Source organism: Erpetoichthys calabaricus, chromosome 12 (genome assembly GCF_900747795.2).
Source record: "Erpetoichthys calabaricus chromosome 12, fErpCal1.3, whole genome shotgun sequence".
Taxonomy (NCBI): domain Eukaryota; kingdom Metazoa; phylum Chordata; class Cladistia; order Polypteriformes; family Polypteridae; genus Erpetoichthys; species Erpetoichthys calabaricus.
Genome location: NC_041405.2, coordinates 135,032,455 through 135,044,700, shown reverse-complemented (window position 1 = coordinate 135,044,700; position 12,246 = coordinate 135,032,455). Strand labels below are relative to the sequence as shown.

Below are 12,246 nucleotides of genomic sequence, written 5' to 3'. Positions count from 1 at the left end.
CACTTTACTACGGCTCATAATGATATAGACGGTATTATTTACAAAAAAGTTATGGTAAGTCAAATTCCGCTAAAAATAAAATAAAGCTAAACGATACACATGTGTGGTATTTGCTAGAATATTCAATTCAACTGAATGTCACCATCCTTGGTTATAATATAATAAAATGTATTTCCTTTGAGGATTAAAAGTACACAAGACAGTTAAAAGTAAATTATCCTTGGAATTTAAAATGACCATGACATTTCCATTTCTGGGCTAAAGTCAAAATGTGTTAATAATAAAGATGAAGTTCGAAGATTTTATCAAACTTCTAAGAACTTCAGAAGCCTATAAGAACCTTCGGAGACACTAAAGGAGAAACCATTGAAAATGAGAAGAAAATGGGCAATGACTACAAGAAATATTTCATCCAAGTATTTGTAAAGGAACAAACAAATGGAAGAAATGCAAGAAACAAATACTTCTGTCTCATGCAGAAGTAAAAACAAACTCTCAGCTCATAGATGTTAAAACAGAACAGTCATACTGTGCATCAAGTTCACAGTATGTTGAAGATCAATCATACCTGGTGTGATTTTACCAGATCTACTGAAAGAAACGAAAAGAAATAAAAGACACCTTTAAACCCTTATCTACCTTAATAAAATGATAAGTATCCATGTTTGTGTCAGCCTGGTTGCTATGTTTCTGTCAGTCCAAAAGATCACACATCACATTTTCAGTGATAAAATGCATTGCATTTGTTATTCCAATAGATGGCGATCATAAACATTGACACTGCTTTTACAAATCTATTACCAAATGGCATAAATCAGATAATATGCATTGCATAGTGCACTGTAAACGTTAATGCTGAGGTTTACATTGATTAGCTGTGCTACCCATCTAACATGGGCTGAAATCTAACTAGTTGGGCATACTTAAGCAGTCACTTGAGGATGGAGAAGTATCTGAGGACTGGAAAGTTGCAAACGTGACCCCAGTCTTCAAAAAAGACAAAATGGTTCCAGGTAATTACAGATCAATGAGTCATTCTTCTGTACCCTGAAAAATTATGGTAACTGTAATAAGAAATATGTTTGAAAACCACTTCTATGAAAATAATATACTAAATAACCAGAACGGGTTTATGAGAAGATCTTGCCAAAGCGATCTTAGATTTTTGTTTTTGAACAGGCAGCTGCAATACCCGAAATAAGAAAAGTATACAACATAATTTATTTAGACTAAAACTAGCAGCAGTAGGCATCAGAGATAACCTACAAAACTGTATCTTAAGTTGGTTAACCAGCAGGAGACAAAGAGTACAGATAAGAGGAGAAAGCTCTGCATGGAGTGAGGTTATCAGTGGAGTCCCTCAGAGGTCTGGTTTGTTCTTGGGTCATTACTTTTTCTGATTTATATTAATGACACAGATTTTGGTATTGTTTGTAAATCTGAGAAATTCACAAATACCAAAATTGGAGGAATGACGGGCACCGATTAGATGACAAAAACAATTCAGAAAGACCCAGAGAAGAGTCAGAACTGTGCAAAAACTTGGAAATTGCAGTTTAGAACTTAAGAATGTTTTAGACGGGAACAGGCCATTCAGCCAAACAAAGCTCGCCAGTCCTATCCAGTTTAATGTAGAAAAGTGTAATGTGCTACAACTGGACAATAGGAATGTCAATTAGAAATACATGTTGTGAGACACTGACCTAAAGGAAGTAACCTCTGAAATGGATACAGAGGCTTATGTCAACACATTTTTATCATCTAAGCACTGTGCCAAAGCAATCAAAGGGGCAAATAAAAAAATAAAACAAATTTCATAAAACATATTGATCAAGGGATGTTATATTCAGACTATACAATGCACTACTGAGAACACATCTGGTGTAATGTGTGCAGTTCTGGTCACCACACAAGAAAGACACAGCAGCACTTGAAGCTGTGTAAAGAACAACAACCAAGTGCATCCCAGGACTTAGACATGTGCTACTCTCACCCACTCAAGGAATTAAACTTTTTCAGTCTCAAGAGGTGGAGACTGCAAAATTCTCAAAGGCATTGGTAAAGTAAATCCAACAAGCTGGAAATTATGGGGATGTGCATTTAGCACTGAGCCAGAAAGTGCTTCTTTACACAAGGATGTGCATTTAGCACTGAGCCAGAGTTGTGGGAATCTGGAACAAACTACTAAGCCATGTAAATGAAACAGAAACCTTGATAACCATTAAGTATCTGGATGAGATATTAGGACAGCATAGTTATTAACTAAACGAACAACCTTGATAATATTATAATAATTAATAATAATTCATTACATTTATATAGCGCTTTTTGATGGAATGAATGGCCTCCTCCTGTTTGCCAATTTTGTTGTGTTCTGAACTTGACTCATATACCAGTCACTCTAGAAGTTCTTCAGTTCAAATGCCAAGCAAATAAGCCAACAGAGGATGCGGTCAGTATTGCCATGCATGTAGTTCTCTCACTCATTAAGAACAATAGTAATGTCAGGATGCTAGGTATTATATCTGTAATTGGGTTCTAGACTTTCTAACAGACAGACCCCTCAGGTAGTTTGATTTCAGAACTGTACTTTCAACATACAGATTTTAAATACAGGGACCACCCTCTGTTAAGCTGAGTGTTGTTACTTCCAGAATACCACCAGTATCATCAAATTTCCCATGGATAGCACAGTTTTTGGACTGATTACTGAGAGAGGTGAAACTGCCTACACTTGAGGAGATAGAAAATCTGCTAACATGGTGCCAGTACAATTTATCATTGAATGCTGGCAAAACAAAGGAGATGACTGTAGATCCATGGATAAGGAGTGAGCAGCACACACCACTGTACATCAATAAGGCAGATGTGGAGAGTCTAAAAATCTTTACACAGATAAATTTCCTTTGTCCCCAGAGGGAAATTAGTCTTTTAACAGAAGCTCTTTAAATAAATACATACATCAATAGGTGGTTAAATAAGTAAATACGCACAGTTGTTATTCAACTTTTTGATTAATCAAAGTAGCCACCTTTTGTTGATATAACAGCCAAACACAGATGTGGCATTCTTTCTATAAGGGAAATCAAATATTGGACAGAAAGATCTTCCCAACACGGTGGCAAAAGTTCCCACAAATATGTTGCATTTGCTTTCTTTTGACTCTTCGGTCCAATTCATCCCAAACTAAGTCAATAATGTTCAAGTCTGGAGACTGTGCGGGCCACTCCATGTTCTGAAGTGTGCCTTCTTGTTCTTTTCTTTTAACATAGTTCTGACATAGCCTGGAGGTACCATATGTTTTGGGTCATTGTGTTGCTGTAGGAGAACCCCTGACGTACTAGATGTAGACCAGAACATACTGCATGAGGCTACAAAATGCTGTGGTATCCCCTCTGATTCAGAATACCAGTCACTCTGTGCAATTCACCACCTTAGTCTTCAGCAAAAGAACCCCAGACCAACACACTTCCTCCTCCATGTTTGACAGTTGGTGTGGGACCATCCTTTTACCAACTCAAAGACATACAAACACCCTGCCTGATGATTCAAACGTTTAAAATTTTGATTCAGTCCATAAGACTTTCTTCCAGTCTACTGTAGTCCATAGCCAATGTTTAATGGCCCAGGCAAGCCTTGCTTTCTTACTGTCACTCGCTCAGTCAAACCTGCAGCACAAAGTCTCCTATTCATAGTAGAAACAGACTTGCTTTTTACTACCACTGTTAACTTGTTCTTCACGCTGTTGTGCTGCGAGGCACCTATCATGCAAGCTGGTGACCCACAGAATCTGATTGGGTTGTGACTTTGAGTCTGTCAGATCTCTTCCTATCAGTTTCTTATAGTTTCCAATTACCTTTGGATTGTGTACGACACAGTACTCACTGACACTTTGATTTTTTTTAATGCAATTTCTCTAAATGAAAGGCCCATACTTCTAAGGGTAATAATGCTCCGTTTCATTTCTTTTGTTGTCATTTTCTTGCAATTACCACTGGAATTTCCTACAGTGTAATATTGTCCAAGTAGTACTTCAGAGGGTGTAGTAACACAGTACAACTCTTCTTTTAGAAAAAGGATTTTTTAAGTAATCTTCAGAAGTTGGGACACCTGTACAAATTGTTTGCTTCAACTTGGAAGGCTTAATTTACTTTGCTGCAGAACATCTGTAGGTTGTAACTTATTTGTTGTTCCCTGAAGGTGGCTCATTTGTAATATTCTCAAATTTCCCTTTTCAGTTTTTGATAACCTAAATTTTACATTTAAACCTCTAGCAGTTTACAGCTTACCTTTTCACCATTTTAGGTCATTTGTTGCCATTTCAACTGATTAAATTTGAAGAAAAACTGGAAAAACTGAGGTGTAGTAAAACGTTTGACCTGTAGTGTATATATTTTTGACAAGTTAATTTGTCTTTAAACATAAACTGTTAGAACACTTAGGATGTCAAACAATACATGCACATGTTTCTCCAATATGTATCTTTTGAAATTCAAAGAATAGTGATGACTTTTAAAGGGACTGAATACTTCTGCAAGGCACCCTGCCTCTGTGTTCTATTGCACTTTTTGTTCTAAATAAGGGTGGCAAATATGTATGCCCTTCAGAATTCAGGCATTATTTATTTTTTATATTATACACACATGCAGTGTGTATTCTTTGTGCAGAAAATGTTTTGATAAAACTGGCATGTTATAGTGAAAATAATACACAGAACTCCATTTGAAGGTTAGCAACATTCGTTAGACCCTGAAGATGAAAACACTTCCTGATTTATGAATGGCTTTTTTCAATCTGTTTCCTCAATATCACTGGAATGTGGCTCAAAATAACTTTTTTTCTGCCCACTGCAAAAATTTGAGTCATTTTCACATAGTCTGAAACATCACTCAACATATCATAAACAAGCTATAAAATTTTATCGCAGTGCCTTGGCCCCATGGGATTCTCTCTCTCTATTCTGATTGGTTTAAAAGCACATTGTTCAGTGGTTGCCAAGCATTTTAAAACCAGAATTGGAATGTTTTAGTATTTTTATTTATTCTGTGCTATTAAAAAAAAGTATAAAGTTAACAAATAAATATTGCAGGTAAAGGTCAAGTTACTCCATGGCTCCAAGCATAGCAAAAACAAATAAGACTGGGAAAAAATTTCCATTAGAAGAAATGCGGGATTGGCTGGGCAAGACCATAACAGAAGAGAAACTGTCAAGTGTTCTCACAGTGTAGGGGGAGCAGGAGCCATATTTAGGAATAAGCAGCATATGAAGCCAAAGGTCTCAGTCAAATGAACAGTGCTGCTCCAAGACCAGAAGTCAAATCTACATCATGGGAGTAGCAACTTTAAATCTCATATTAAAAAAAAAAATAATAATAATAAAAATAACACTAAAAACAATCAAGGAGATTAAAAAAAAAAAAAAAAAAAATAAGGCACATTGCCACTGGTCCCTCGAATCTATGAGGTGGCAGTAAGCGACATACTGAAAGTGCTTTGTGAAACAGAGTGCAGTCTGGAAAGAAAGCAGTTCTGTTCAGGCCTCGCCTTGTTCATCAATGTAAGGTATATCCGGGTTGGAGAAACGTCTCTTGAATTTGTCACTAGAATTGCAGTCACCCACGCTGGGTGGCAGTAGGATCGGCTCTACACCAGGCATTATGTATACAGAATGGATGCTGTCTTTACGTCGCGCTGGTTGCTCACGCAGCTTTACCAGCTGTAGTATCTTCAGTTTCCTCTCAGGCAGCAGCTCAGTGCTGACCTGCTTCTGCATACCAGGGGGCAGCTTGATATTTGATGTTGGCATGATGGGGTTGCGGCTGGGCACCTTAATTGAGCCATACTGACTTCGTACCGTGGCATAGTGGAGGCTCGAATCTGAATGCACAAATTGTGGCCTGGAGTTCTTGGAGGACAGCTGGGACAAGGCCTTCTTCAAAGATCCTAGAAAGATAGAAACAAAATTAATTAGGAGGAAATGTCGCTAGATAGCAAAGTACCAGTAAAAGCAGAGGTTCTTGGCAATGGATTATTTATCAGATATGAAGCATTCTAACAAAGAACATTCACTACAATAATCCATTAAAATATATCTGGATATACACAGGTATGAGTTATTATTTTAGATGCACACCGCAAAAACAAAAACTGGGATGCATGCAATATCCTTGAATGCTTCATAAAACACTGTAAAGATGATACTTGTGAAACCAACAATCTTAGTGAGAGTGTAAGAAGTTTACCACTTCAATAGTTAACACCAATGTATGTTAAGAGCAGACTGACTTTATGATCCTAAATAATAAAGAACATCATACATTTTAAGTTATCATAAGAGTTACAAGAGGAAGTGTTTTTTAAGGTAAATCCTAAGTCAGCAGACAGAGCAAAGAGCTCTGATGGTAAGACGTATGAGTTGAACTATGCAGTACATTGAATGGAATTCATAACAAGGTGTGTCCAGGAATTCAATTAAAATTCATGTAGTTCAAAGATATGTACCAGTTTCCTAGGGAAAATTGTATTCAATGTGCATTGCAAGCTTTATTTCTGAAGCCAGTCTCTGGATACCCGACCGATTTGTTGACCTGTTGAGTATTCTAGCAGGTGGCAGCAAATATAAAGTGAAAGAAAACAGGACCCACTTGATTTAAATACGTTCAATCCTCTGCACAATTCAAGAGCCATAGTAAAAAGGCTACTAAATCAAAATAAGAGCAGTAACTGACAAAAAGCAGGCTTCTGAGGTCCTGGACCAATTTACCAACTCTCAACAGCAAAACGTGAGCTTCTGCATGAGAGCAGGTAATCATAAAAATGAGACCTGTCTTTGTTCAAGTAGTTCTGTAAAAAAACAAAATTTGAAGCTAGAAGGAAAAAAAAAGAAAAAAAGATTCTGATGAAAACTTATTTTCTAGAAAAATTTTTTCAGAGACTAGCCTCTGAAAAGATACAAGCTACACAAAGTTGGCCACAGCATTATCATCTATACATCTGTTAAAATTTAAAGCAAAAGACCCCTGCTACAAAGGGTTACAATTTCCAACCACTCCCTTTACTGTAACTTAAACAAATATTCATGGATAACACTTTATGGTTTTATGAATTGGTTGCATTCAAGTCTGTAAGAAATGAGATGCTCACAAGACCAAAGATGGTACAATTGTTAAGCCATATTGTTAGAGGTGTCTGTGCAAAATTTCTAAAATTGCACTAGTTGCATTATTAATTCTTCTACGGAAGAAATCCTTGACTTTTTGAATTTTATATTTATTTAGTTATCTTTGTTGCAGGTTGCAATAAGTGGCACAATAAGGTCAGAGGCTAAGGATGCCATCAAATTACCATATGTTTATGTTCAATAACATTTGTCATTCTAAGGAGTGAGATCCACTCTTAGATGTTTTACCTGACATCAACCTAACAGTTTTGATCTCAGACATTTTCAGTAATGCCTAATATTCTGTATTCACTGTCAACAGCATAATAACTCTTTATAAAACAGGCATATGAAGTTTCAGAAACATTTTACTGTGACCCAGATGGGTTGGGAGCAAGAAGTAGTCCCAACAAAAGAGCCATAAGGCACATTCCTCCTCACCTCAAGGAAATGCATGTCAAATAGAAAAGCTTCTTAGCATGTAGAAACTTATTTTTGAAATCTAAAAGCAGTTTTCAAAAAGATACAATTATGTAACATAACCAATTTTTTTTTTTAGAGAAGAAAAAAGTGATAACTGTACCTTAATACTGACCTTCCGTGTCCGAGTTGCTTGGGCGCTCTTCCAAAAGACTCTCTGTACTAGCGGATGCCTCAGAATCAACATTTTCCTGGTCTGACCCAGGGTGGTCCAGCTCTGGGAGTCCGTAAGTAATTTCTTCTCTAAAGAAGAAAAGGAGCCCCGAGCCAGAGGATGAGAAATACACACTCTAAGATACTTTCAGACTTAAATATATAACCCAACACTTGGTCACACTCCAAGGTTTCCAAATCCACACAACTCTTTCACTCATGCCTTCTACAGAAGGCCAATACCAGAATCCATTTGGACAGTTGCAGTAAACTCACTTCTCTTGTTTAATGGACCGGATGCGCTCGATCAAAGTATCAGCTTCAATATCAGAATCAGTGGGCTCATAGTCTTCAGACATGGTTTCATCCAATGTTCGCTTCACAGTGATCTGTAAAGGCAAGACAAAAGATTTTTAATTCACAACAAAATGGGCACATGGAAACAAGCCTTTTCTTATAAAGTACCACACAAAGAATGTGGGACAACTGCCACTGACTGGGGAAGCACAGAACGCGTGTAAACAAAAAACAGGAACAGCTGGATTACAGCATTATGGAGGTGGCACAGGGAACATAATTTAACCCAAGACTTTGAATGACACAGTGAAAAATAAGTAATATTGCCTCTCTCATATAGCTGGCATGAGCTATCCAACAATCTGGACTTATTAAGGTGCAGGGCAAGGAAAGGAATTATGTAAAAAAAACTGCATGCATATAATAAGGTCCTGAATTACATGGAATGGTTATGTTGGGTGGGGGAATACGCAAGACCAACATGCATCATCCATGGACTGAACAGACGTGTTTAAACTGTACAGCACTTGGTCACTGCAAGTTTGTGACTAGGTGCTAAACTATCAAAGAAGACATGATAGTACCAAGTATTATAGCATGCAGGAATGAAATCTAGAAGCATTTCAGCTTATCATGCAAGTGGAATGTGAAACATGAATTATAAACATGCAGAAAAGGCCAAAGTACATACCACCTCTCCAGAAGGAAGAAAGTACCCAAGTTTTAAAAGCCAGGGCTGGAGACAAAAGGAAAACCACATTTCAACAAACCCAGTGTGAACCTGGGACATTTGATAGCCAGAAACAAGTGCAGTCCTGACCAACCCTGAAAAGTCTAAATCAGTGGCTCCCAAATTTAGTCCTGGGGGACATGCGGGTTTTTCATTCCAACCAACTTCACCAATCACTGGATCACTGTTACTTTTAATTGATCTCATTGTTTAACGACTTGTCCTTTTCCTTCTTGTATTCTTAGAAATGTTGAAATATTTGTATTTTTACTAAAAGAAATGCATTGCCATTTTCTTTTTAATACACCCTGTTCTATAGAGTTCACTCCCTTCACAACTTACTTGTATCCAAATGCTGACAAATGCAAAATGCTAAAGAAATATTTCTTAATGAGCAGACAAGAGAAAATGGCACTGAAACAATTGCTCTGCTTTAGGATTCAATGTTGTTTGTACACTGTGTCTGCATTGTCAATTGCTAATTACGATCATATGGATACAATGTGGGGCAAACCCTACAGAAAAAGAGTACATTAGAAAAGAAAATGGCAAAAGAAACCTGAATATTTAAACTTGTAATAAAGCATATATTTATGAATTCCTTGGAAATGTTTTTAGGTCTGATAAGTAAATAAGGGGATCAGGTAAAACAATGAACTTATGGTGAAACTGGCTGCAATAAAAACATAGGGGTCCCCAGGACTGATCTTGAAACCACTGGCCAACCTGACTGCAACCCTGAAGTGCAAGGGGTGAGTTTTATTTAGCCACACTGATGATGGCATCACATTGCTCCAATGCATGTTGGAATGTGTTGACATGGTAATGAGTGTCACAAAACCCTCAAAATGATAGCAACCATTGGAAAAACAAGATGGTACTGAAAATAACAGGATATAGAGACTTATTTAAAAGTTTATAATTGTTTTTAAGTGAAAAACTTGTCAGACACATTTTCTCCATGCCACAAAACTCTACAAAAGACATATTATTCAATTTTAAAGGTTCAGAAAAGCCCCGAAAATGAAATATAAATGTCAATTACAACAAATTATCTGCACATTATAATTATTCAACATTTCTCGGATACTAATTTATCAGCAAAGCTCCAGACCTGCTGTCCACCATGAGCCAATGCAGCCAACAATTTTATCTTGAGAGAGTTGAGTTAAGATTTTAACTCTTCATTGGCTACTGCTTTCAAAAATGTTATATTTAAGAAATATGAACTCCAGTTAGTCATTTACCCTCCACCACAACTAACAGCAGAACTTAATCAAAGCTTCCAACTGCATGATATTTTACAGTACTGTTAAAAGGTATGTATTTAGCACAGTCTACTAACACTATTGTAAGCATTCAATTATTGCTGTTCTTTTTGAATATGACTCACCTTTACAAAAATATTTAAACAACTAGTTAAATCTTTTGATTAATAAAAACATATAAACTGCTCCAACTTTCAAATCAGTTAACTAAGTCCCCGAATGCACTTGAAATGTGTGGAAGGTGTACATTTTCTGACTTAAGTTTCTAATATCTGTTACTCTTTGTCTCACGGTTTCAGATCTCTAATAAGCTATCAAAAGACAAATATACAATGGGACTGGGGCAAGGGCCATGAAGAAAGAAAAATTCTCACTAAAAGGCAAGCAAGCGCCTCCAAATAGGGTTGCAAAAGGCACACTGTGAAACAGATAACAAAAACATAAAATATAGCTAACTTGGGATGATTGTGGGGTTATCTATGGCACCCAAGTGTCACCTACCCCAAGCTAATGCAAAAAAGAACTTACAAATCCGTAATTACACAATCCACTATTCTCTCTGTACCAAACAACTTTGTGTGTGTGTGGTTGGCTGAACGATCAATGAAACACTCCAAAATTTTTCACCATGTTAAATTGTTATCAGCAAGAGGCACTTCAGTTTGTGGCATATAATAAATACAAAGATTTAACATTGTAAGTTACACAAATCAAGTAATGGACTTTGTAAAGCATTTTTAAAAATGAGTGACAGAAGAAAATCATTTATATCTGGAAAATGCACATATTATTACATTAAATAAGCTATGTTCATTAAGATAATAAAATTTAGTTCAGTTTTCAAGTATAACTTTGCATTAAATGTTTGACAAAAGCTTTAAAATAATCACGATCTGATTTACTTATTTGGACTGCAATTTCAAGGAACCATACATAGTTGAGAACAATATCACAACTCTTCAGGCAGATTAACTTAGAATCTAATAACAAAAAATGACTGTGGCAAATGCAATTTTTCATTTTAGACTTTTAAAAACATGTTTATTTACCATCTTGCATATCTAGGTAGATATCTTCTAACCTTGACATTAACTTTTCCAGCTGACTTGCACCACTTATCTAACATTGTACAACTATCAGCAGTGTTACTGACCAAAGAAGTCCAAATTAACTGATTCAGTGAGTTGTAGAATGCAAGGTTTCACAATGCATTGAGCTTATTGAATAATTCTGGAAAAAGAAAATACTAAACATTTTACTTAAATATTAAAAGCACCTTTAAACAGTCTCCTATACATAAAAAGAAAGATTGATGATAAATAATATTTTAACAATATTAAAAAAGGTCCTGGAAAAGACAAGTTTAGTCCTAAAACCTGTGTATATAATCCTTTTGAAAAACTGTGTTTATTTGCAAATACAAAAAAAGGATGGCACAATAGGTTTTGCTGCTCCGACCCAGGGACTTGGGTTTGATTCCCAGCCCAGTCAGTAGGTTCATTACACTATACTGGATTCAGATCAGATCTTCCATGTTAAATGGTACTGAATCAAAGAACCCTGGAAATAGTTTACACTTGCACTGCTGCACATTTATTGCATACATTCATGCTGGCCATAAACAAACAGAAATATTAAATATGACCCACCCTGATCTAGTTGAAATATTACTGGACATTCTAGACCTGACAATCTCTTAATGTGTATAATTAAACAAGAGCATGAAAACTTAAAATTGCACAATAACTTAAAGTATTCAGCTTTATGCTGGTGTGTACATTCTAAATTTAAGAATATATTTTGCATAATCAGTGCTTTTGGCTAAGGCACCTGAACTGAAGTTCTACCCTATCCTAAAGCATAAAACAAACTTACATTCATTTATTCAAGCTAATAAACTTAAAAAAAAAAAACAAAACAATGGTATCTATTTGGGTATTTTACCCATGAGAAACACCAGTTTTACTTACATTTTATTAGTTACAATATTCATTAAAGGTGAAAAAAAGGTGTAACCTTATTTGTTATGTTTTCAGTCTTTAAATCAACAAATTTCAATAGCTGTGTATAGACTTTGGTGTCCACTGTTGGTGCAATTCAAAACCTATAGGTGGAACAGTCTTTCAATAATAAACTCATGTATTTTGTCTCATATGACA

The 12,246-nt window shown here is 36.1% G+C and overlaps 1 protein-coding gene across 9 annotated transcripts in view; it reads right to left on the bottom strand.

Moving 5' to 3' along the window:
- Positions 1–5,015: 5,015 nt before the first annotated feature.
- The window catches only part of LOC114662690 (unconventional myosin-IXb), a 99,545-nt gene continuing 92,314 nt past the window's right edge, over positions 5,016–12,246 (bottom strand). For 5 of the 9 annotated variants that reach the window (XM_028816309.2, XM_051935098.1, XM_051935097.1 and 2 more), the window contains 4 exons: positions 8,781–8,825; positions 8,069–8,181; positions 7,755–7,882; positions 5,016–5,943 (listed from right to left, as the gene is read on the bottom strand). In XM_028816309.2, the coding sequence (XP_028672142.2) occupies positions 5,534–5,943; positions 7,755–7,882; positions 8,069–8,181; positions 8,781–8,825 (696 nt within the window). In that variant the 3' untranslated portion in view covers positions 5,016–5,533. Of the gene's footprint in view, positions 5,944–7,742; positions 7,883–8,068; positions 8,182–8,780; positions 8,826–12,246 lie in introns of all 9 variants that reach the window. The other 4 variants (XM_051935099.1, XM_051935102.1, XM_051935095.1 and 1 more) reach the window with 3 other exon arrangements.